Source organism: Leiobunum rupestre, chromosome 1 (assembly GCF_980474605.1).
Source record: "Leiobunum rupestre chromosome 1, qqLeiRupe1.1.hap1, whole genome shotgun sequence".
Classification (NCBI taxonomy): domain Eukaryota; kingdom Metazoa; phylum Arthropoda; class Arachnida; order Opiliones; family Sclerosomatidae; genus Leiobunum; species Leiobunum rupestre.
Window position 1 is genome coordinate 66,382,057 of NC_143384.1, and position 27,804 is coordinate 66,409,860.

Consider the following 27,804-nt stretch of genomic DNA (forward strand, 5'->3'; position numbering starts at 1 on the left):
GCTTTGGAAATTTTAATATTAGTTTATTTTGATTGGTTTTCCAGAAAATAATCAAAATGTACTAAATATTTTATAAATTGGCGGCAAAAATAATTCTTAACTCGGTGGCATATTTTATTCTTAAAGATAGTTTCTTAGCGAAACTTTTTAAAGGTCCTGTTCCGACATGAAATTGAAGTAATTCAACTAGTAGGAATTATTCTTAGGCATTACTAGGTAACACTTTCCATGTCAGAAATTCCCATTGGCTTCCCACAATGTTACTGCTGTTGGTATTTTCACTCTGTCAAAAAACTCCGATCTCGTGTAAACCTAGTAAAGGCTGAAAATGTTAGGCCAAACGAGATTTTATGGTTTGGAAATGATCGTAACTATTTTATAAATTGGTGGCCAAAATAATAATTAACTCGATTGCCACGTCCACAAAGGCAAATTGAAATGAAGCCCTAGGAGCTGTCTCCACGCCGGCCTCGGGTCAGTAACGGCGTTGAACCGTTATGATTGGGCTGTTAAAACGGCGGTATAAAAAACCCTCTAATTAAATTTATCTGGTTTAATTAGAGTATTGGAATGCATGAACAATCGATTCATGTTGGAATCAATATTCTAAATTATAAGACCTAAAGGTTTGGAATTCATTTTCGCCCATGTTTATTGGATATTTTGGTCGCTACCATTTTCTTTCCGTTGTTTCTTTCATTTTCTCTCTTTCTCATTGTGACAAAGTGGTTTTCTCTTTTTATCCAATGAAACGCGTAAGAAAATGAACGTATGGCCTCACGAAAAAAACGGAAAACCAGACGCATTATGGATAATGCTTAGGATAAATTACAAGTCGTGTTCTGTGGGTTAGTTCCATTTCCAGTGTAGGATTATCATTATGAAAACTCTACATCACGTAAACATAGTTCCATCAGAAATAAACTGAGGAAAAACATTTTAGAGAAGCGGATTGATGAACATCATACATTTTATGTTTACAAGATTTGAGTTAAAAGAACAGAAGATAGACATTAATTGAAATTAAACATCGCGGCCAATGTTTTCGGAAGAAAAAGAACGTTAGGACATCCTTTTCTTCATTGATGTTTTGGCGACCAGCTCCTGTGACAAAAGAAAAGACATCTCGAATAGCTCCAAAAACTGTGTTACAACTATGATTTGTGTTAGAGTAGCGCACACTAAATAACTTGCATACTTTACGGGAATTTTTATTGGCTTCACCAAAAATATTTCAACCATTCAACGGAATAAGGAATTTTAGAAATAACTTGTTACAATGTTTTGTAATTGGGAAACCACAAAATCGAAAATGAACCATTTTTCAAATTATACAAAACAATCACGTTTTGTAAAACTAGCAGTAAGTCAAAGTTAGATCAGCTTAACTTCAACTGACTAACTGAATATTCAAAATTATGGCCCCCCGAAACGTTTGGTCGTACGTACAAAAGTTTTTATTTTTTACTTTTTTCAATGGTGTGCCCCCCCCCCCCCCAAATAAAATCGTGGCTACGCCACTGTTAGGGAGGTTTTAATCTTTTGTGACCTGTGTTACCACCTTCACTGCCTGGGTAGCAATAATGATAAGTATTCTTTGAAAGCAATGATAAAATCTTTTTGAGGGAAATGATTATTTTCATTTAAAACCAAATGCACTTTACTTTAAATATGCAAATTAAATTATTTTTAAATAGTAAATAGGCATTTTTTAAATTGCAAACGTTTAATAGTGCAATATTAACATATCACAGTTTTAAGTGACTGTCCTTGCGCTTTATTAATTGTCATTGCGAAGCTAAGATTGATTGGAAATTGCAGGCGTTTAAAATCAAATGGCATATCGGTTAGTATTATGGGTATGCGTGGAATGAATACGGCCCGGGCCAAGGGGGGATTATTCTTAGTTTCGGTTGGTCTCCCCGTCAGAAAATCGAGAGCTCCTCTAGTAGTTGGATTCCGGCTTCGAAGCACCTACGATCTAGACACAATAATGAGGCGTCTTACAATCTCCAAACCATGTATAAACTATGTCTGTCATTTTAAAAACTTCAATCGTTTTTATAAGAATTTAGAAAGGAACTTACGGCACGCCGTTCAGGACAAAATTCAACCAAAAATATTTATATATATTTTTGTAAATATAAAGGTATTTTTTAAAATATAAAAGTTTTTTCCAAATATAAAGGTGTTTTTAAAATAATAAGGTTTTTTTTTTAAATAAATGTGTTTTTAAAATAGAAAGATATTTTTAAAATAAAGGTGTTTTTAAAATATAAAGGCGTTTTTAAAATATAAAGGGGTTTTTAAAATGTGAAGGTATTTTTAAAATATAAATTACTTTTGAAAATATAATGCGAATTCGTCTAAGACATTTGAGGCCAGTATAAGAAATGCACAACCTTCCTGGAAGGTGCAAATTGTAGTCGAAATGCACTATAGTAACACATACCTCACAGTCAGGGGTGTAGACAAGGAAGATTTCCGAGTCACCGCCCCCATTAGGCCTACGTTTGACTGTACTAAATTTTCACCCCTCCTCGACCCCCTTTGACGAATTTCTGGCTACGCCACTGCTTACAGCCTACAAGGATAGTTCTTTTATGTTTATTTCCTACAAACTATGTATTAGCAGCAAATAAATAAAAACTTTCTCCTACAATGCAGGAAAAATGGAGTACACCCTGTGAAATCATTGTGAATTGAAGGAGATTTGAATTTAAGTTCAGTGTATAATTTTTGATATTCATTTATTAGTGTAATTTTTGTACTTCTTTTCTTTATATTTGTGTAATTTGTAACTTTATAAGGAATGTGTTTGACCCCTTTTTTCTTCAAAAATAGCCTAAAATCCAAGAGAGAAACCGTTCTTGGGCCGAATTCTGAAGCCCCTTTCTTAATCCCCTCTTAACAGGTACTTCCCCCTAGCTCCCCACTATATACCAGCTCCAGCACGACCTAGTCCCTCTGACCTTCAACTAGCGTAAAATAAAACCCATTTTTATTCTGTTTCTACTGTGTATTGTGTTATATTGTGGAAAGCGAAGTTTTCCACGTTTTTTGTTTGCCTCCTTTCGGGCAGAATTCTCCAGTGGCCCGACGAGAAGGGTCACTATTTTCAACCCGCAATAAATCCATTTTTATTATAACATCGTATCGTTATTTCAAATTTCAATTAGGAGTTATCTACAATCTAGAAAATTTAGGAGACTAAACCCAACAAATTTTTCAGTCGGTTTGGGGGGTTTAATTATGCATAGCTCTCCCTACAAGTTAAATTAATATTTAGGGCGCGGAAATAAAGAAAAGTCCCTAAGTATTCTTCATGGTGTCGGAAACCCGGGACAAACGGACGCATACGGAACTTTAGATTTCAATTTAATTGTGAACAATTACGGACTCATCAAGTGAAAGTGAATCAATATCGAGACGGTCATAAGCGAAAATGGCCAACGAACAAATCATGCAAAACTCCAGCGGCGCGGACGGAAAAGGAGACTCGAGAGGAAATAAGGACAAAACAACAGAGACTGCGGAAGTAGCAAAGTACAAGTCATTAAGAACTCCGGCGCGCACAGCTGTAACCAAAGCAACCAATGGAATGGCCACATTATTCAGTAATCCAAATACACCGGTGGAAGACATCGAAGACCAACTGACGCTGCTATTATCAAAAGAGACGATCCTGGTCAATCTGGATAAAGCGGTACTAGCTACAATTACAGACGCGACGACCCTGGAGAAAGAAGCCGTCGAAATTGAAGGCTACTACGACAAGATCAACTTCGAGCTGTTGAAAATAAAGGCGCAAAGGATGGTGAAGAAAGCTAACGGAGCCCAGGCATCGGCAATTCCATCAAACAACGGGGCGAGCGGAGTCAGCAACGTTACGGTCATCCGCGAAGAAGCATCGAGACTACCGACGCTAAATCTACCGAAGTTTTCCGGAGACATCACGGAATGGGCTGGGTTTTGGAGCGCATTTCAAACTACATTTCAAGACAAACCGAAAACCACTAAGGTAGAAATGTTCAATTATTTATATTCATTTTTAGAAGGTGATGCAAAAAAGGCGTTAATAGGAATGAAAGCTAGCGAGGAGAATTATGACGAGGCGGTTAAAATTCTAAAAGAGAGATTTGATAGAAAGGATTTAGTAATTCATACTCATGGAAAGCGGTTAATGAATTTAGAGCAAGTGTCGGATTCGAGCGATATTTCAGGCCTACGAAACTTATATGATAAGATCCAATTAAATGTAAGATGCTTAAAGGGTTTAGGTGTAGATGCCACCTTAAGTGGTACCTTTATTTGCCCTCGATTGATTGAATGCTTGCCAAAAGACGTAAGATTAGACTATAGTCGAAAACACTCTAAAGATGGTGACTGGAATTTAAAGGCGTTCACCGACTTTTTGCAAAGTGAAGTGGAAGGCCGCGAAACTTGCGCGCTTTTGGGGGAATCTCGTTTCAAAGAAAAATCACAATCACGCGCGCCGGAGAGAAAATCAAATGCTTACCCCAATCACCGATCGGATCACGCGCGTAATTCCACGCCCATGGCAAACTCGTTGCTAACCAACGTTAATCAGCGAAGTTTATTCTGCATTTTCTGCAAAAGCTCCGACCACGCGACGTTCAATTGCGCTAATTACACCCTCGAAGAGAAGAAGATAATTCTGCGAGATCAGAGAAGATGCTACGTCTGCTTAAAACCCCACCACGAGGCGCGGAACAGCGACTCGCAACATCAAAACGGCGCGATCTGCCGAAGAAAACATAACAAAGCGGTTTGCGAGCAAAATCGATCCCACAAACTGAGAGCCGAGGAACCGAAAGGCATCAGTACAAACACCATTTTTGACTTCGAACGAAGAAACGTCTTACTACAGACCGCTCAAGTCATCGTAAAAAACCCGGATTACCCAAGGAACTGCGGATCCGGTACTCTCAAACTCGTCCTAGATAATGGAAGTCAAGGGACTTTCATCCTGAGTGAGGTAGCCGAAAACCTACAACTTCCGGTCATCGGAGAAACTAACATCCTCATCTCAGAATTCGGAAATGAAATCGCGGAGGAGAAAAAGATGAAAATCGTACGATTAACGGTTCAAAACGTCTCAGACTGCGGAAAACAAATTCAAGTAGAGGCCGTTGCGGTACCTTTCATTTGCAGGGCGAAAACTGAGGATTGTCAAGAAATCAGGAATTTCGTGAAGAAAACGAGCATCACCCTAGCAGACGACCCAAGTAAAGAAAGCATCAGCAGTTCAAAAATCAGCCTATTGATAGGAGGTGATTATTATTGGGAAGTGGTCAGCGGAAAGGTGGAGAGGCTACAAAACAAATTAGTGGCCTTGGAAACCATTTTTGGATGGACAGTCGAAGGTCCTATGAGCTCCCCGAAGACAAACGTGAAGAAGTTAGAAATCAAAAACAATTTAATCTCAGTAATGACAAACAAATGTCAAGACTCCCAATTAACGAAAATCGTCCAAAATTTCTGGGATTTGGAAGCCATCGGAATCAAAACAGAACCCGAAAAACCATCGGAAGGCAACGAGGTTTTAGACAGATTCGAACAAGACATCAGATTCGATCCCGAAGAAGGGAGGTACCAAGTCAAGTTTCCATGGAATACCGAGAAGGACATCCTACCTGACAATTTACCGATGGCCACGAAACGAATCGCAAGTTTAGCCAAAAGATTCAATAAAAACCCAGAGTACTACCAAGCGTACAAGGACATCATAGACGAGCAACTCAAACTTGGCATCGTGGAAGTCGTCCCTGAAGACGAAAAGGCAAGCAAACCAGGAACGTATTACATGCCACATCAAGGCGTCAGTCGAGCCGAAAGTCAAACAACGAAGTTGCGCGCAGTTCTGGACGGCTCCGCTCACGAAAATGGAGTGCCATCGCTAAACAATTGTCTGTCCAGTGGACCAAGTCTCAACCCGGACCTACTCCTGTTACTATTGAGCTTCAGAAACTACCCCATTGCTATTGTCGCCGACATTGAGAAGGCGTTCCTTCAAGTATCATTGGCTAGGGAAGAACGCGACACCTGCAGATTCTTATGGGTTCAAGAAGAGGCAAGCGGCAAAGTGAAAGAGAACGAATTCACACCGTTACGAATGACCAGGGTACCCTTCGGGGTGACCTCAAGCCCATATCTACTAGCAGCCACAATCAAACATCACCTCAGAAAATACAACGACACTTACGATGAAAAGGCCGTGAAACTTCTCAACGAGAGCCTATACGTCGACGACCTAGTAGCTGGAGACCAAAACGTCGCGAGCGCTTTCCAGCTGTCAAGGCGGATGTCAGAAATTTTAAGTGAAGCGAAGATGCACCTTAGGAAATGGCAGACCAACTCGCCAGAATTACGTCAGATGTGGGGAAACGAAGCCGGCAATCCCCAAGCACTCACCAAAATTGAAGTTCAGCCACCTAACGGTCAAAAAATCTTGGGATTGCAATGGGACCCTACCACGGACACATTCAATTTCGATCTGACAAATTTAATCGAAATAATCAAGGACATCAAGCTCACCAAACGTTATGCACTCAGCGCGGTCTCTCAGATCTTTGACCCTATCGGTATATTGGGCCCATATACCATCCGGGCAAAATTTATTCTTCAATCGTTATGGGAGAAGAAAACAAAATGGGATGAAAGATTGAGTGGCGAAATTGCGGCCGAATTCGAACAATGGTGCAATGAGCTACCAGAGATAAGGAAAATCAAGATACCCCGCTACTATCTCAACGGAGTTGAAGCTGATCAAATTAAAGGGAAAGAAATCCATTGTTTTTGCGACGCCAGCAAAAGAGCGTACGCGGCGGTCGCGTACGTGAGATACGTAACGGTAAACGGCCAAATAGGAGTCTCCCTGGTGACGTCGAAGGCCAGGGTAGCGCCACTCAAAATGATCGACCCTTCGGAAGATGACTTAACATTACCACGCCTGGAACTTATGGGGTGCGTTCTGGGAGCTCGTTTGGTAAACAACATAAAAAGCGTATTCGAACCGGAAAAGCAGGACATTTTCATGTGGTCAGATTCGACCATCGCATTAAACTTGGTCAAGGGATCGACAAAGGTTTGGAGACCGTTCGTTCAAAATAGGGCGGTCGAAATTCAAAAATTGACAGACCCCGCAACATGGAAGCATTGCCCAGGGAACAATAATCCAGCGGACATTCCAACAAGAGGGGCTAAGGCCGAAGAATTGGCCAAAAGCAAATTATGGTGGGAGGGCCCCACCTGGCTCAAGATGGATAAATCTGAATGGCCAGAAGACATATTACCGGAAACAAATCTGGCTTTGGTGGAGAAGGAGAAAAGAAAAACGATTTTAGCAGTCGCAACGACCGAAAAACGCGGTATCAATCAAATCATGAACCTCAATAGATGGAACGACCTGGACAAAGCTCTTCGAATCACGGCATACGTCTTCCGATTCATCGACTACTACGTCAAGAAAAACAAAGCGTACGAGGGAGTAATTAAAACAGAAGAATTACACTGCGCGGAAAATACCTGGATAAGGTGCGTTCAAATGGAAGATTTTGGAAAAGAAATCTTGGCGCTGAAAAATAACAAGAAAATACAGAAGGATTCCAAAATTGCCGAATTTAGACCACTATTAAACGGAAATCAAATCTTACTCTTGGGAGGTCGATTAACGGAAGCTAACATGGCCTACGAAACAAAACATCCAATCATCCTTCGAAAGGAACAAAGATTATCAAGACTAATTATGGATCGTTGCCACACGCAAATGATGCACGGAGGCATACAAAGCACGTTAACCCAATCTCGGGAAAACTATTGGATAATCGCTGGAAGACAGCTCGCAAGAAAATCAGTCAAAGGTTGCTTTCAATGTCGAATCGGCAAAACCAGGAGACGCCCCCACGGCCCCCCTCCCACAAGATCGTATTGAGCAAGCGTTAAGCTTCGAAGTGGTCGGAGTCGACTTCGCCGGTCCCTTCCACCTCAAGTCGGCGAGAGGCGAAAAAGAAAAGCAAAAGTCGTACATCTGTCTCTTTACACGCGCCGTCACTAGGGCGATTCATTTAGAGCTCGTGACGTCAATGAGCGCGCGCGATTTTTTAATGGCATTGACGCGAATGATTTCGAGAAGAGGAATACCGCGCAAAATATACAGTGACAACGCGAAAACTTTCGATCGGGCAAATAGAGACTTAGCTAAAATTTGGTCTAATCTGAAGAGTGAAGAAATTCTAAACTTCTATGGCAAAAAAGGCATTAGCTGGCATTTTATAGTCGAGAGGGCCGCCTGGTATGGAGGATGGTGGGAGATATTAGTAAAGAGTACGAAATCAATTCTAAAGAAGAATTTGAGCCAAGCAGCTTTAACCTTTGTAGAAATGGAGACATTGTTAACTCAAGCGGAAGCCGCTATAAATTCCAGGCCAATCACTTATGTAAATAACGAATCAAATGATCCCCAACCCTTAACCCCTTCCCATTTTCTAATTGGAAAACGTGTTACGAGTATGCCACCTCAAATTGTTAGAAATGAAAAAGCACCCAGAACACAACTTGAATTTAACAATCGACAAAAATATCGCTCCGCTCTAATGACTAGGTTATGGAACAGGTGGAAAAAAGAATATTTGCTAGAATTAAGATCTGCGCATAAAATCAAATTGGCAAACAAGGAATGTAAAATTAAAGTTGGAGATGTAATGATGATTTTTGATAAAAGTGTAGAAAAATTCTTATGGAAATTAGGAGTAGTGACAGAAACACTGGTTGGCCGAGACGGCCAAATGAGGTCTTGCATTTTGAGAACCTCCAATGGCAATTTAATTAGAAGGCCTATTCAACTCCTGTATCCCTTAGAGAAAGACGCGATATCAGTTCGTGAAAATTCAGATCACTGAATCGTAAAAATAAAATAAAAAATTAAAATGTGAAATTTACCATTTTTGTTTGTTTTATCTGTGCATAAATTAAGTGTTTTAAATTTAAAATTGAACATCTACCCAACGGACAATTAAATCGAAAACTCAAGTGAAACAATCGGGACAATATTTGTGTTGTAAATACTAACGTATTTCGCGGCGGAGTGTGAAATCATTGTGAATTGAAGGAGATTTGAATTTAAGTTCAGTGTATAATTTTTGATATTCATTTATTAGTGTAATTTTTGTACTTCTTTTCTTTATATTTGTGTAATTTGTAACTTTATAAGGAATGTGTTTGACCCCTTTTTTCTTCAAAAATAGCCTAAAATCCAAGAGAGAAACCGTTCTTGGGCCGAATTCTGAAGCCCCTTTCTTAATCCCCTCTTAACAGGTACTTCCCCCTAGCTCCCCACTATATACCAGCTCCAGCACGACCTAGTCCCTCTGACCTTCAACTAGCGTAAAATAAAACCCATTTTTATTCTGTTTCTACTGTGTATTGTGTTATATTGTGGAAAGCGAAGTTTTCCACGTTTTTTGTTTGCCTCCTTTCGGGCAGAATTCTCCAGTGGCCCGACGAGAAGGGTCACTATTTTCAACCCGCAATAAATCCATTTTTATTATAACATCGTATCGTTATTTCAAATTTCAATTAGGAGTTATCTACAATCTAGAAAATTTAGGAGACTAAACCCAACAAATTTTTCAGTCGGTTTGGGGGGTTTAATTATGCATAGCTCTCCCTACAAGTTAAATTAATATTTAGGGCGCGGAAATAAAGAAAAGTCCCTAAGTATTCTTCACACCCTAAATAATTTCTCCTAAGCATACCAATGGAGAAAGGACAAATCCAGATACCCTATATTTTAAAAACACCTTTATTTTAAAAACGCATTTACATTTTAAAAACGCATTTATATTTTAAAAAATACCCCTGAATAGCGTGCCATAGGAACTCTTATTTATTTACATCTAAATAATCCAATATTATATTTTCATAAAAACACTTTAATATGGACTAAATCCAAAAATAGTTCTCAAGTACAGAAATATTTATCACACAGGCATGTAAAATGATAAAACACCTTTCAATTAAATTATTAATACTAAGTAGAAGGAAAGTGAGGTCGACACTCCGATCCCGGGGTCGGGGTCAGGTTCGGGATCGGGGTCCGGGATTTAAGAGGTGAAATGAGGGTAAAATCGTCCAAAAGTCAATTTATTTAGGGTATTTCTCGCGACGATTTGTTTTCTCATATATCAACATATTGTGTCCAGGCCAGCTTGTTCATTTATCTCTGCTTATTGCGAAAGACACTTGAACGTATATCTTATCGCGTTTTATCGTACGGAATAAGTTGAAATGATGTAAAAATTGATAACCTAGGCGGCGCGTGCGCAGATTACCCCGGGGGACGCGGTTAATTTGAATTTAATAGTGTTTTGACGTCATGGAATATTCGTTGTTAAAGTAGAATGGAAATATTTTTAAACTTCATTTTAATATCATTGTAGTACGCTTGGCACTTGAACCAATCTCACGAGTATTTCTTAAAACGAATATCTCGATCGCGTTTTATCGTACGAAATAAGTGGAAATTATGTAAGTTGTATGATTAATAACCTAGGCAGGAAGATAGCGCGCGCGTGCGCGGATTACCTGGGAGGCGGGGATTGCCCGGGCGCGCGGTTAATTTGAATTTAAGAGTGTTTTGACGTCATTGAATATTCGTTGTTAAAGTAGAATGGAAATATTTTTTAACTTCATTTTAATATCATTGTAGTACGCTTGGCACTTGAACCTATCACACGAGTATTTCACTGGGTGAGAGATAACTCGCGCGTGCGTGGATTACTCGGGGCGTGGTTTTCGCGGCGCGGTTAATTTGAATTTAAAACACGGATTTGAGTGTTTTGACGTCATGGAATATTCGTTGTTAAAATGATGTAGAATGGAAATATTTTTAAACTTCATTTTAATATTATTAGCACGTAAGTTTTAAATTTGATTATCATATTTTTATACCTATATTTACATATTGAAATTGTTACGCATACATGGTCCCCATTTAATATTGGGATATTTATAGTAATAAATACATAGAAAAATACTATAAAAGTTCAAAACGTATAAAGAGTCCTTCAAAGTACTTTAAAAGGATTTTATTTACGAACTAAATCCATATTTTTTTTTTTCAAACTTAGAAGTTAGTTTGTATGAAATACTTTCTAATACCTGAAAAATGGACTTTAGAGTGGATAATTAAGTATTTTTTCAATCCTTATACCTATATTTACATATTGGAATTGTTACAAAAGGTTCTTTTAAACGTAACTTAGTACATTAATTTATTTTGGAAGTTCAAAACGTTTTAAGAGCCCTTCAGAGTACTATAAAAGGATTTCATTTACAAACTAAATCCATATTTTAGAAGTTAGTTTGTATGAAATACTTACTAATACCTGAAAAATAGACTTTAGAGTTGATAAGATTTGTAAATATCATTTGAAACTAATAATTTTCACGCTTTATTTAAGTCAAGCAATTACATTTTTAAAAATGAAAGAAGTTAAACAATATAAAAATTTGTAAATATTGTAAATATTTTTAGGTAATAAAGAAATTAAGAAATGTTTTAATTAAAATATCTTTCATTTTCTACTACATTTTTAAAAATGAATGAAGTTTAACAATATAATTATTCTAATATAATTTCAAATTCAGGTATTTAAAGTACAAATGCATAATTTATTGAAGCAATTCTTATTTAAATACTTTTATTTAATTAATTTGTGTATCTGAAATGTATTTATTGAAAAATAAGTGGGTTTTACTATTTATCACGGTTTTATATATATATATATATATATATATATATATATATATTGGAATTTTTACAAAAGGTTCTTTTAAACGTAACTTAGTACATTAATTTATTTTGGAAGTTCAAAACGTTCAAAACGTATAAAGAGCCCTTCAAAGTTCTTTAAAAGGATTTTATTTACGAACTAAATCCATATTTTTTTTTCAAACTTAGAAGTTAGTTTGTATGAAATACTTACTAATACCTGAAAAATGGACTTTAGAGTGGATAATTAAGTATTTTTTTAATCCTTATACCTATATTTACATATTGGAATTGTTACAAAAGGTTCTTTTAAACGTAACTTAGTACATTAATTTATTTTGGAAAATCAAAACGTATTAAGAGCCCTTCAGAGTACTATAAAAGGATTTCATTTACAAACTAAATTAATATTTTCTTCAAACTTTCAATTCGTTATAATTTGAATTTAAATGAAAACATCATGGATTATAGGTGCGTAATCTACTATTAGACCGAACGGATTAAAAAAATACTTAAAGTAAGTGGTTTTACTGATAAACTCTAAAGGAATTTTGGAATTTTCTAGAATAGCAAAGTAAAACTAAAACGTAAACCAAGTTTAAAACGAAACTAATAACTGGGAGAAAGGTTGAACTAAGTAACTTTTTTGATTTTTCGTTTTTTAATTTTTGAGTTCCCTATATTATTATAAACTAAATTAAATATAATTTTTGAAAATTTGTGATAAAAGATCTGCTCCTTCGTGTTTTACATATATTTAAAAACTCAAGATTTTAATGAATTGTTTTAAAAGCATGAAAAATATAGCAGATCCGTTGATTTTAATTGTAGTTAGTAGTTACTTAAGTATTGACTGGTACATTGGCCGCTGATACCAAAGTTAGAAAAGCGTAGACTAACCGTTAAATTCGTTATAATTTGAATAAAATTAAAAACAATAATCTAAGATACCTTTTAAAGTTAAATTCCTTTAGAGTTTATCAGTAAAACCACTTACTTTAAGTATTTTTTCAATCCTTATATACCTATATTTACATATTGGAATTGTTACAAAAGGTTCTTTTAAACGTAACTTAGTACATTAATTTATTTTAGAAGTTCAAAACGTTCAAAACGTATAAAGAGTTTTTCAAAGTTCTTTAAAAGGATTTTATTTACGAACTAAATCCATATTTTTTTTTTCCAAACTTAGAAGTTAGTTTGTATGAAATACTTACTAATACCTGAAAAACGGACTTTAGAGTGGATAATTAAGTATTTTTTCAATCCTTATACCTATATTTACATATTGGAATTTTTACAAAAGGTTCTTTTAAACGTAACTTAGTACATTAATTTATTTTGGAAGTTCAAAACGTATTAAGAGCCCTTTAGAGTACTATAAAAGGATTTCATTTACAAACTAAATTAATATTTTCTTCAAAATTTCAATTCGTTATAATTTGAATGTAAATGAAAACATCATGGATTATAGGTGCGTAATCTACTATTAGACCGAACGGATTAAAAAATACTTAAAGTAAGTGGTTTTACTGATAAACTCTAAAGGAATTTAACTTTAAAGGGTATCTTAGATTATTGTTTTTAATTTTATTCAAGTTCAAAACGTATAAAGAGTCCTTCAAGGTACTTTAAAAGGATTTTATTTACGAACTAAATCCATATTTTAGAAGTTAATTTGTATGAAATACTTACTAATAAATGAAAAATGGACTTTAGAGTTGATAAGATTTGTAAATATCATTTGAAACTAATAATTTTCACGCTTTATTTAAGTTAAGCAATTACATTTTTAAAAATGAAAGAAGTTAAACAATATAAAAATTTGTAAATATTGTAAATATTTTTAGGTAATAAAGAAATTAAGAAATGTTTTAATTAAAATATCTTTCATTTTCTACTACATTTTTAAAAATGAAAGACGTTAAACAATATAATTATTCTAATATAATTTCAAATTCAGTTATTATTTAAAGTACAAATGCATAATTTAGTGAAGCAATTCTTATTTAAATACTTTTATTTAATTAATTTGTATATCTGAAATGTATTTATTGAAAAATAAGTGGGTTTTACTATTTATCACGGTTATTTTTATATATATATATATATATATATTGGAATTGTTACAAAAGGTTCTTTTAAACGTAACTTAGTACATTAATTTATTTTAGAAGTTCAAAACGTTCAAAACGTTTAAAGAGTCCTTCAAAGTACTTTAAAAGGATTTTTTATTCACTATATAATCCACTTTTTTTTCAAAACTTAGAAGTTAGTTTGTATGAAATACTTACTAATACCTGAAAAATGGACTTTAGAGTGGATAATTAAGTATTTTTTCAATCCTTTTACCTATATTACATAAACGTAACTTAGTACATTAATTTATTTTGGAAGTTCAAAACGTATTAAGAGCCCTTCAGAGTACTATAAAAGTATTTCATTTACAAACTAAATTAATATTTTCTTCAAACTTTCAATTCGTTATAATTTGAATTTAAATGAAAACATCATGGATTATAGGTGCGTAATCTACTATTAGACCGAACGGATTATAAATACTTAAAGTAAGTGGTTTTACTGATAAACTCTAAAGGAATTTTGGAATTTTCTAGAATAGCAAAGTAAAACTAAAACGTAAACCAAGTTTAAAACGAAACTAATAACTGGGAGAAAGGTTGAAGTAAGTAATTTTTTGATTTTTCGTTTTTTGATTTTTGAGTTCCCTATATTATTATAAACTAAATTAAATATAATTTTTGAAAATTTGTGATAAAAGATCTGCTCCTTCGTGTTTTACATATATTTAAAAACTCGAGATTTTAATGAATTGTTTTCAAAGCATGAAAAATATAGCAGATCCGTTGATTTTAATTGTAGTTAGTAGTTACTTAAAAAAAAGAATAGTCGCTAGCTGACTTGGAGCTGGTGTAGTTAAATTTTAAAAATGTTTTTTTTTAATTTTGTTTGTAAAAGTTTTTTTTGAAAAAGTTTAGTATTATAGTTTAAATTTATTAAATAAAATAAAATATAAATTATACATTTGGTTTAGTATTTTACTATTGCAAGTAAAATTAACAGTAATTTCAATTACTTTTTTAGTTTTTTTTGACAAATATGCAAACTTTTTAGTTATTTCAAAAACAAATACGTCGAATTATTTGGTATTCGAAATACTATTGGTTAGTTTTTATATCTTTAATTTTATTTTTCAGAACAATTTCTCTTTGTCTAGCTTCTTCTAACTTTAATTTAGATGGCCTTAAAGTCAAGAATTTAACAAATTTTGTAACCAAGTAGATGGACCTTTAAACAATTTTTCAGTCATGTAGTCAAAGAAATGTTCAAATATACGTGTATTTGGTCATTTTGATGGTCGAATAGCCCAGTATGGAACTGCCAGATGATAGTCAGACGTTGAGACGCGGGTGGCGCCCGTGCCCCAGCGTCCGCGCCAGCCCCGTCGGTGTCCCATTTCACATTTCAGACGTCGACGGGGGCTCGGGGCACCGACGGGGCTGGCGCGGACGCATACATGATGAATTGAAAGTTTGAAGAAAATATTAATTTAGTTTGTAAATGAAATCCTTTTATAGTACTCTGAAGTGCTCTTAATACGTTTTGATTTTCCAAAATAAATTAATGTACTAAGTTACGTTTAAAAGAACCTTTTGTAACAATTCCAATATGTAAATATAGGTATAAGGATTGAAAAAATACTTAATTATCCACTCTAAAGTCCATTTTTCAGGTATTAGTAAGTATTTCATACAAACTAACTTCTAAGTTTGAAAAAAAATATGGATTTAGTTCGTAAATAAAATCCTTTTAAAGAACTGTGAAGGGCTCTTTATACGTTTTGAACGTTTTGAACTTCCAAGATAAATTAATGTACTAAGTTACGTTTAAAAGAACCTTTTGTAAAAATTCCAATATATATATATATATATATATATATATATATATATATATATATATAAAACAAACCGTGATAAATAGTAAAACCCACTTATTTTTCAATAAATACATTTCAGATACACAAATTAATTAAATAAAAGTATTTAAATAAGAATTGCTTCACTAAATTATGCATTTGTACTTTACATAACTGAATTTGAAATTATATTAGAATAATTATATTGTTAAACTTCATTCATTTTTAAAAATGTAGTAGAAAATGAAAGATATTTTAATTAAAACATTTCTTAATTTCTTTATTACCTAAAAATATTTACAATATTTACAAATTTTTATATTGTTTAACTTCTTTCATTTTTAAAAATGTAATTGCTTGACTTAAATAAAGCGTGAAAATTATTAGTTTCAAATGATATTTACAAATCTTATCAACTCTAAAGTATATTTTTCAGGTATTAGTAAGTATTTCATACAAACTAACTTCTAAAATATGGATTTAGTTTGTAAATGAAATCCTTTTATAGTACTCTGAAGGGCTCTTAAAACGTTTTGAACTTCCAAAATAAATTAATGTACTAAGTTACGTTTAAAAGAACCTTTTGTAACAATTCCAATATGTAAATATAGGTATAAGGATTGAAAACATACTTAATTATCCACTCTAAAGTCCATTTTTCAGGTATTAGAAAGTATTTCATACAAACTAACTTCTAAGTTTGAAAAAAAATATACGTTTTGAACTTTTATAGTATTTTTCTATGTATTTATTACTATAAATATCCCAATATTAAATGGGGACCATGTATGCGTAACAATTTCAATATGTAAATATAGGTATAAAAATATGATAATCAAATTTAAAACTTACGTGCTAATAATATTAAAATGAAGTTTAAAAATATTTCCATTCTATATCATTTTAACAACGAATATTCCATGACGTCAAAACACTCAAATCCGTGTTTTAAATTCAAATTAACCGCGCCGCGAAAACCACGCCCCGAGTAATCCACGCACGCGCGCGTTATCTCTCACCCAGTGAAATACTCGTGAGATAGGTTCTAGTGCCAAGCGTACTACAATGATATTAAAATGAAGTTAAAAAATATTTCCATTCTACTTTAACAACGAATATTCAATGACGTCAAAACACTCTTAAATTCAAATTAACCGCGTCCACCGGGGTAATCTGCGCACGCGCCGCCTAGGTTATCAATTTTTACATCATTTCAACTTATTCCGTACGATAAAACGCGATAAGATATACGTTCAAGTGTCTTTCGCGATAAGCAGAGATAAATGAACAAGCTGGCCTGGACACAATATGTTGATATATGAGAAAACAAATCGTCGCGAGAAATACCCTTAATACATTGACTTTTGGACGATTTTACCCTCATTTCACCCCTTAAATCCCGGACCCCGATCCCGAACCTGACCCCGACCCCGGGATCGGAGTGTCGACCTCACTTTCCTTCTACTATACTAGTTAAGTGACACCTTTCAATATTTTAACGCTTTTAATATTTCCCCAATCAACTTTATACGTTCAGTAACTATGTAACGTAATGTGATGCCTTTAGATACAGTTGTTAACAATAGCAGAAATTAATCAAATTATAGATTTTTACTTTTAAGTATTTTAAAGTATACATGTTCAAAATTTACATTGACAATCAACTAGAGCTTTAATTACCAATTTTATAATATAATGTCAACTTCCGGAACCTTTCCCGTAATTTTCTTTCCGTAGTTTGGTATATTGCTTCTTTTTTTGGTAAATTTTTTGAAGGAAAGGCCATTGGGTATTAAGAGCCTCTTGGGTTTTGAGTTCATCAATTCTGCTCTCAGATCTCTTTGATAATCTTCTTCATAGATATGTTCTGAGCAAATCCTTGCATATTTCACATTTATTTTGTCTTGGGAACGTCCGCTAAGCGCTTATCCATTTTTGCCTTATAGTTATTTGAGATGGGAATTGATGGTATGACAAATTCTTCTTTCGGGTGCCAATTAAGGAATTATTGCACCCGAGAACCAAGCATTTTAATCCGGGTATTACTGTATTATGTTGAGTTCATGACAACTTGACAAGCCTATATTAACAAAATTCAAAATAACCGCGTTAAAAAATTAAAAGTTAAGCCTCGGCTATAAAATTCATGGTTTAAAATAGTCAAAAATACTACTATTATATAACTTTACCATTTAACACTACTAAAAATGTAATTCTATAATGGATCTAATTTATGGGTAAACGATTAATGCTTACCTGAATTTTAATCCACACAGAAATTTTATAAAAAGGCAGACGCGGCCTGCCGGCTGAAGAGGAATGTTTACGGTCAGGGTCAGCTCTCCCGCTCGGCTGTCTTCCCACCGCAGAGTTTCTGAGATTCGCCTGTTTATTTTAGTTGTAGATCGTTCGCTGGAATCCAGCTACGTCACACACCGGGAAAAAACAGTGTTTTCCCCCCGTTTTCTTCTCAGGCAGATATCTCTATTCCCGACCCCGCGTTATAAGCTTACCTTATTATACGCAGTATTTTTACCAACCTTGGGCCCTGGCAAAGGTGTCTGCGTGACACAGATAGAGAGGGGAGGGGGTGGGCTGAGAAAAGAGAACGAACGCAAGCGAAAAGGGTCGAAGGTCGTGCCATGCAGCAGCTAAGTGAGGAAATTAGAGCCAGAGAGATAAACTCCCGTGTCTCTTAATGCCCGCGGCTCTTGACAGCGTGAAGTCAGGGGTTTCGGTCTTGCGGTCACCGGTTTTTGGTCCCGTGGTCAAAAACTACGAAGGTAAGCAATCTCAAGACGCCCCTAAAACCTGACGGCAGGGGCCACAAAGCCACAGGCCAAATTTCGTGCAAATTGGACAATTATCTTGGGCGTGCATAGAAGGTAACAAACCAATATATATATATATAAATATAGATATCTATACAGGGTGTCTCAATTTGCTCGATCAGGCCATTTTTCTCAAAATCTATTTATGCTAGGGTTCTGAAATTTTCAGGGTTTATTTGTTAGGTATGGAAGGCTTTGGTTACTAAATTTCAGAAAAATCGAACGATTTTGTGCCGTTTTGGAAAATTTATTTTTTCACCGGTAGGTGTCACGCAAAATGTTTCAATAGAAAAGTTGTAGGGTATAGTCGAAAGTGTAAAAATAATTTTGGTTCGGTTGAAAAAGACCTATTTTTTGGAGGTCGGGGGAAAAACAAGGTGTACTAGCAGGCAATAGCCTTTAACGTAAACAATCGTACATAATCACAATACACATGTACATTTATTTTAGGGAACTTATGCTTTTAGCTATGTAGTAAATAATCAGATCTGCGAAAAGTTATTGTTAAAGAAAATTATTACGTTCAACACCTAATTAGACAAAGTAGACAAAGACCGCGTCTTCCATTTCGACGTGGTTACGAGTAAGATCATCAAACAAAGATTTGTAGACCAAAAATTACGCTTATTTTTCTTTTGTTGTTTTTTAACGTGAAATATCAATTGTCCGAGTAGTATTTAAAGCGTTTACATTTCAAAGTTAAAACATTATCTCAGCTTGGCCGATTGTTATCTAGTATGCCTCTTTACACTCGAGATCAGCGCGCTCATATGCTAGAATTATTTTACGGAGAAGGTCGTCGTAATGCTACTCTAGTAAGTCAGTTATTTAGACGAAGATTTCCCAATTGCAGACCAAGTCATACGACGGTTCTTAGAGTGGTCTGTGACTTCGACAACTGGGGTAATATCAATCCGAGGTTTCGTGGTCGTGGTCTCCAGGACATCGACATGGAAAACACCATACTTGCCTACTTCGTCGCCTATCCTCGAGCGAGCGTCAGGACTGCCAGCTTTGACTTAGGGTTGGATCGAAACTACGTTTGGAGAACACTCGAAAGACACCATTTTCATCCTTATCGAGCGACACTTCACCAAGGACTGCATGACGGTGATAGACAGCGTCGACTCGACTTCTGCAATTGGTTTTGCCTCATGGCTGACGCACACCAGGATTTTCACGATCAACTACTGATGTCCGACGAATGTTCATTCGGAAGAGATGGGCCTTTCAACCGTCAAAACCAACATATGTGGGACTACGAGAATCCACACTGGGGATTTCCTCACCGCCACCAAGTGCAGTTTCGCTTAAATGTGTGGGCTGGTCTGTTAGGTGAGAGAATTATTGGCCCGTTCTTCCGGCCAAATCGTCTGAATGGTCAAAACTACTTGGAGTTCCTTCAAAATGAAATATCCAACGTGTTGGATGATATTCCTCTGGCCGAGTACAGACGCATCTGGTTCCAGCAAGATGGGGCGCCACCTCACCAATATCGTGATGTGGTTGCATATCTAAACGACGAGTTTCCTGGAAGATGGATCGGAAGAACTGGTCCTGATCGTTGGCCTGCAAGATCCCCTGAAGTAACACCACTCTACGTATACCAAACACCTGTGACGAGCGTTGAAGATTTACGACAAAGAGTCATCGAAGCATGTCGCCGGGTGACTCCAGAAATGGTTCGGGGAGCATTTCGCAATATGCAACATCGTGCATATTTGTGCATTGCATCAGAAGGTGGCACTTTTGAAAACATTTTGTAGAAGCCATTAAAAAACAATTGTCACTTGGGCTTATTATTATTTGTTTATTTTTCGAAATCTTATAACTGAAATGCATGTTACTTACAATTCGTTAAAGGCTAGCTATTGCCTGCTAGTACTACTTGTTTTTTCCCCCGACCTCCAAACTCAGTGGAAAATAGGTCTTTTTCACCCGAACCAAAATTATTTTTACACTTTCGACTATGCCCTACAACTTTTCTATTGAAACATTTTGCGTGACACCTACCGGTGAAAAAATAAATTTTTCAAAACGGCACAAAATCGTTCGATTTTTCTGAAAGTTTGTAACCAAAGCCTTCCATACCTAACAAATAAACACTGCAAATTTCAGAACCCTAGCATAAATACATTTTGAGAAAAATGGCCTGATCGAGCAAATTCAGACACCCTGTATACAGGGTGTCCATTTTTAATCGAAAATATTTTTTTTTAATAACCGTTGTAGTTAGAATTTTGAAATTTTTTGTGTGAATTGTCAGTACTGGGGGCAATTGTTGTAAATAATGTTTAAAACAATATTTTCAAATTTTGTAGTATTGGAGCTAGTAAAATTTTGCCAATGAGAAAAATGTAGAGCGACGTCGAAAACATAAGAATAACGTTTGTTCGTTGAAAACAAAATCATTTTTCACGAAATAACACGTGTTTGAAAATTGACTAAACGGGTAAACAAAATAATTGGAAAACTCAAAAACTTTAATCTTTTGGATGCTGTGGAAGTCGTAAGACAATATTATTTTTAGACTGAACTAAATATTATTTTTATTTAATTAAATGAAATTTAATGAAAAATAACCAAAAAGGAAAACATTTTTTAATTGAAGAACCTCACCAAAATTCCAAAAACCAAATCCCCGAAATGAAATACGTTGTATCTTGAAAGTTCCCCGAGTATTTACTGATCGAATATGTTATATGGTAATTTAGCATTTAAATGTGAGTTAGAAATTTAGAATCTTGCAAAGTCGCCTCAAATCGAGGGATAAGACGGTCTCAGATAACCTGTACACCGAGTTCGTGCATTTAGCACTGTTAAAGGTACATATTTTCAAGAGTTTGCGAGTTCCATTTAAAACTGTCAAAGGTACGGCAGTGTACACCGAGTTCGCAGAGTGTCTTACCCCTCGACTCAAATATACCACCATCAGCTGCAACACATGCTTTCGCTCTAACAATTAGGTTTTCAAATGCACGCTCTATCAATTCAAGGGTTACTTCTTGGCATGCGTTTACAATTCGTTGCCTAAGATCATCTAAGGTATCAACCGGAGTAGAATAGACTATCTTTTATGAAATCCCAAAGGAAAACGTCTAACGGTTTTAAATCTGGCGATCAATCCAAATATTTTAACGCCCAAACTGAACTTGGTGGTGATGAGGGAATCCCCAATGCGGATTTTCGTCTTGCCAAATGTGGTAATTTTGAATATTGAAGAGACCGTCTCTAGAAATTGAACATTCGTCTGTAAACATAACATTTCGAAAAAAATGCGATTCATCTACCCCAGCGTTGCAAAAGTCCAATCATCTTGCGATATCACCACCAACTAATCCTTGGTGAAGAGTAGCTCTAAACGGATGGTACCCTTCCATAAACTGCAACCTTGTACCTCTTCGTGGTGGAAGGGAGTAACAGGTGGAGGGGAAACCCTTTATGCTGGCCAACTAAGGCTCTGCTTCTTCCTTAAGCTAAGGTGTGAGGTATCGTGCTGAGGGCTGAGTGGTACCGGGGAAGCGTAAATACGGTATCGTGAACGATCCCCTCGGGGCACCAGGCGACACCCCGTTGTATTTTAGCCTTCCGCCCGGACAGAGGATTAAGGGCGGTGACTTTTTACTTTCCTCTTTTCTCGTGGGACCAAATATGGAAGCACAAAAAAACAAACAAAAAAAACCAGAAACCGGGCAAGGGTTCGAAAGAACCCGGCCTTAAGCAAGGGGAGGGTTCGAAAGAACCCGGCCTTAAGCAAGGGGAGGGTTCGAAAGGACCCCACCCAAAGCAAGGGGAGGGTTCGAAAGGACCCAACCCAAAGCAAGGGGCGGGTTCATCTTCGGATGTTACCCCCCTGTTTCTAACCTTGAGGTGGGACTTTCCCCTACAAGAACCCGGCCTAGCCTTCAAGGGTCTGCCTCTGGCAAGAACCAGTCGGTGAAGCAAGGGTTCAAGGGGGATAAGCCCCTCAATAAATAAATCGACGCCGCAGGGAAAGATTGATGCAGGAGGAGGTATCTGGTAAGGACAACCCCCCGCCATCACTTTCAAAACGTTCCAGGGAAAAAGACTCCCCCGATTCCCGGTCTCAGGTTTCCAAAAAAGTGAAGTCTCACGACCAAACCTATAGTGAAACCTTAAGCTGCACAAAGATGGCCATCGTTAAAGAAGGCTATCCTGTGAAGACCATCTCCGCAGAGGAAATGGGCACCATCCAGCGTGAGGTCCTGAAGCGGATAGATGGGTCACCTTCAGGAGACCCTCTACCTCGTTTTGGGAACTTTCAGCTGGTTGGGGGCGCCATTCACTACCTCTGTAAGGATGCGTTTACAGCGGATTGGTTGGTGGGAGGATTTGACCAGAAGGAATTGGTCCCCGGGGGGTCACGGCTTTCAGTAATGAAGGCCGTCGACCTACCGAAACCCTTCAAGGTAGCCTTCCGCACCACGGACGTCTACACCAAGGATGGCAATGTCCTCCTTCGTAGACTCAGGACCTACAACAACGCGCTAAATACGCAATGTTGGAAGGTCGTAAATAAAGCCGATGAGCCGACTGCCATCCGCTGGATCTTCCAGGTGGATGGAGAGTCGGTTAAGGCTATCAAGGAGGCAGGACACCGAGCCTTAACGGGTCTGGACAGTGGTATCTTTAAGATACTTCATGAACCTGACCTGACAGCTCCGGTGGATCCTGTAAAGGAGGGTGGTTCAGTCGAACCCTCTGCCTTGGAGATATCAAGGATGGAAGATGAGGCTCTGGCTGGCAGGAACTCCGGAGAGGACATTCCAATGGAAGATACTCTCGTGGAGGAGCTAAAGGTCTTTGCTTTGTCGGACACCGACGAGATTAAAGAGGTTGTACCACTGGAGGGTGCAACAGGGGGGCAGGCTAGGGATGTAATTCGGACCGGTGGGTGTGTTGGGGTTTCCACAAACACCACCACCACTGTGTCTGAATAGACATCTAAGGCCAGCAACCGAGCTCACCTTAAACCAAGATGAGTGTAAAGGTGCTGCAAATTAATTTGCACCACTGCAAGGCAGCCACTGCAGTTCTCTGTAGGAGGTTCGCAAAGGAGAGCTTCGACGTCGCTCTCATACAGGAGCCATAGACTGCCAATGGAAAGATACTTGGTCTCCAAAATGCAGGTAATATATTCTATGATTATAACTCTGCTACACCCAAGGCTTGTGCACTGACACGCAAGGGCATTCATGCCCTTCCGCTCTTGATGCACACCTCCAGGGATATTGCCACGGTAAAGCTCATCACGGATGGTGGGGAGGTTACTATGGCATCGGCATACCTACCATACGACGATGCTCTCCCCCCTCCCCCGCAGGGGGTGACCAGATTGGTCAACTACTGTGAGAGTTCGGGGAGGAGGCTGGTCATCGGTTTTGATGCTAATGCGCACCACGAAATCTGGGGCAGCTCAATCTGCAACCAGCGTGGTAACGACTTAATGGAATATCTGATTAGTACCAGACTTCACATTTTGAATAAGAACAATGTACCAACTTTTGTTACTTCTAACAGAAGTGAGGTCATTGATCTCACACTGTGTACAGTAAATGTCGCAGATAAAATCAAGAACTGGCATGTGTCTAGCGAACCGTCTTTGCCGGATCACAGACACTTTTGCTTTAATATTCTGGTCAAACCTGTATGGGCTTGTACCGCTATTCGTAAACCTAGGGGCACAGATTGGTCCGGTTACAGGGAAGACTTAAATTTCTTCCGGAAGGGTGATAAGCCACGGCTGTCATCGGTGTTGGATTTCAATTTAGCTGTTGAACGCGTTCAACAGTCCATTATCGACTCCTATCACCGCAACTGTCCGGCAAAGCCTGCCGACCGGCCAAGGCTAGTGCCTTGGTGGAACAACGAGATTGGCAGGCTGCGCAAAGAAACTCGTAGGCTCTTTAATAGGGCAAAGAAGGGGGGTGATTGGGGTGCCTATAAACGCACCCTCACCACCTACCAGAAGTCTATCCGCGATGCCAAGAAGGCTTCATGGAGAGACTTCTGTGAGAACATAGCGGATGTTCCCAGTACGGCCAAATTAATAAAAATTTTGGCACACGATAATACTAAGCATCTTGACACCATTAAGTTGAAAGATGGTAGTTTTTCCACGTCCGGTAAGGACACTGACACATATGTTAGATGTACACTTTCCGGACTCTAAGCTCACTAGCAATGGTATCACTGACACTGGCCCTTTGAGGATCAATCGAACCAAAAGGGAAGATTGGGCAGTGGCGAATAAGGTCGTCACGCATTCCAGACTTATATGGGCTGTAAAGTCATTTAAACCCTATAAATCCCCGGGACCGGATGGGATTTTTCCTATCCTCTTACAGGAGGGCGTTGATATTCTATGCCCTATGCTGCTGAGAATCTACAGGGCTTGTATTGCTCTAGGGCATTTACCTAGCACCTGGAAGCTTTCTCAAGCAATCTTCATACCTAAGCCTGGTAAATCTGATTACCTGGAAGCTAAGGCATTTAGGCCAATTAGTCTTACCTCTTTTCTCCTAAAAATTCTGGAGAAAATGGTGGACAACTATATTAGAGAGGAGGTTCTTTGCAACTCTCCTCTGTAAGCTGCGCAGCATGCCTACCAGAAGAACAGGTCTACTGAGACCGCCCTGCATGGTATCAGCAGCTGCCTGGAAAAAGCATTTCAGCACAAGGAAATTGCGTTAGCAGTTTTTCTTGATATTGAGGGAGCCTTTGATAAGGTCTCCAGCGCAGTTATACTTAAGGCTGCGAAAAGGTTTGGTATCAATGACACATTGTGCCATTGGATCAAATCTATGTTAACTGACCGGAAAGTGACATCTTCCTTGCTGGGGGACTCCCTTATGGTCTCCACCAGTCGTGGTTGCCCACAGAGGAGCATTCTTTCTCCCCTTCTGTGGTGCCTGGTGGTGGATGAACTCCTTCGGAGGTTGAATAGGGGAGGATGTCGCTGTTTCGGTTATGCCGATGATATTGCTATCATCATTACTGGGAAATTCCCGGTAACAGTGAAGGACGTAATGAGGAGGGCCCTAGCATCAGTTGAGAGCTGGTGCAGGGAGGTCAACCTCATGGTTAATCCTAATAAAACTGTCTTGGTTCCTTTTACTCGTAGAAGGATAAAAGGTATCTTTGAGGGTATTTCCTTATTTGGAAAGGACCTAGTGGAGAGCACCGAGGTGAAGTACCTCGGGGTCATCCTGGATAGCAAACTTACATGGAAACCACACCTTGACTACATAGTCAAGAGGGGCAAAATGTTATTTTGGAGAACTAGAAGTGCAGTTAGCAAAACCTGTGGCTAAAGCCCCAGGGCTGTGTACTGGCTGTACACCATGATCATCAGACCTATCCTGTCTTATGCAGCTGTGGTCTGGTGGCCAAGGGTTACTTTAAGGACTGTACAGTTTGATCTGCGCACTCTGCAAAGGCTGGCTTGTGTCGGCATTACAGGAGCCATGAGAAGAGCCCCAAGCGCTTCTCTGGAAATACTCCTGAATATGCTTCCTCTCCACCTTTTTATTGAGGAAGCTGCCCTTTTAAGTGCCTATAGGCTTAACCAAAATGGCTGGTGGAAGGCTAATAATTGGGAGCATAGCCACACCAAGCTCTTCCGAGATATTTTCAATCAGATGCTGATTTTAACAATGGGTTCTGATCTGATGGTTACTAAACTCCACTTTAGTAAACCTTTTGAGGTCAACTTCCCTAGCCGTGCGGAGTGGAGTCACTTGACCCTCGGTACCAGAGGAGAGATCGTCTGGTTCACTGATGGGTCTAAGACCCACTAAGGCACTGGTGCGGAGATGTATTGCCTTACTAATAATTTTGGCTTTTATGAAAGCCTAGGGATACACACTAGTGTATTCCAGGCTGAAATTTTTGCCATTTGCTATTGTGTTGCTTACTGTTTACATTAGGGGTATCATGGGAAGGTTATCCAGATTTATTCAGATAGCCAGGCTGCTCTTAGAGCTCTCAGCCAGTATAGTATTATTTCTAAACTGGTTTTTAGCTGCTTAGATCTCCTCTGCACTCTTGGGTTGCACAATAAAGTTCAACTTTGTTGGGTACCTGGGCACAAGGGGCATCTTGGGAACGAAAGGGCCGACGCCTTGGCCAAGGAAGGTGCGAGGGCTGGGTTCATTGGTCCAGAACCTGCTCTCCCCATCTCCTGAGGACTTGTACGCGGCTTGATCTCCAAGTTTATGTCAGATCGTCAACTCAGACAATGGTCTGAAATTGAGGGTCAAAGGCAGGCCAAAGAGTTCACTCTTGGCCCTTCTAGGGAGAGAGCCAGAGAATTACTCTCGCTCTCTAGGTCCAGTATTAGGATTGTGACTGGCCTACTTACAGGCCACTGCCATCTAAACAGATATTTAACGCTTATTGGGGTCAGTGATGACCCGATTTGCAGATCTTGTCTAGCTGAGGAGGAAACTGCCTCACATGTACTCTGTAGCTGCGATTACTATGCAGCCCAGAGGTTTGAGCATTTGGGTATGCATCGGTTGGAGACGTATGACGTCTCTAATATCACGGCCGGGCAGATTTTAAGCTTTATGTCGGCAATAGGACTTATTTAAGTCACCCAGTTTGGGGATGCACAATGGACCTTAGGTCGAAGTGTTTGGCTTGCCACCCCACTCAATAATAATAAAACGGATGGTAGCGATATTTGTGAAGAACCTTCCAAACACGTGATTTACTAGAACCTAAATCTCTGCTTGTTGTTCTAACGCTCCTACGAGGGAACGCAGCAAAATATGCGTTCTCAAATTCCATATCCCGTGCACCCAATCCACGACCCCTAGGTTGTACGTTACCGAATTGCTGGAAATTATTAACGGTTCTTCTTACGACACCTATGGATGGTCTTCGAAAAGGATGTCTTTCATGGAAAATCTCGCAAACTCTCCTAAAACTACGACAACCTTCTCCATAATACACAGCAACTATCTCCGTACGATCTGCTATTGAATACCGTGGCATAATGTGTTTTTTCAGAGAACAGAATAAAATAAACATCGGAATAAACATATTAATACAAAAATCTTGTCAAAAAACATAAATGCTGATCATATGAGTATTTATCAGAAAAAAATGGTTCTCAAACGAAAAAGTGAATTTGGAAGTTGTCAATTTCAATTAAAAAATCGTTAATAGAACGTCGCGTTGGGATATGTAAAATTAGATTTTTATATTTGAAACAATAA

At 37.8% G+C, this 27,804-nt stretch overlaps 2 protein-coding genes across 2 annotated transcripts; both read left to right on the forward strand.

Moving 5' to 3' along the window:
- The first annotated feature begins 3,445 nt into the window (after nt 1-3,445).
- LOC149966174 (uncharacterized) lies at nt 3,446-7,954 on the forward strand. Its single transcript, XM_090167466.1, has one exon. It carries the CDS (start codon nt 3,446-3,448, stop codon nt 7,952-7,954), a length of 4,509 nt encoding a protein of 1,502 aa, XP_090023592.1.
- Nucleotides 7,955-8,126: 172 nt separating this feature from the next.
- On the forward strand, nt 8,127-8,921 carry LOC149966175 (uncharacterized). The gene has a single exon (XM_090167473.1). It carries the CDS (start codon nt 8,127-8,129, stop codon nt 8,919-8,921), a length of 795 nt encoding a protein of 264 aa, XP_090023599.1.
- Nucleotides 8,922-27,804: the final 18,883 nt, after the last annotated feature.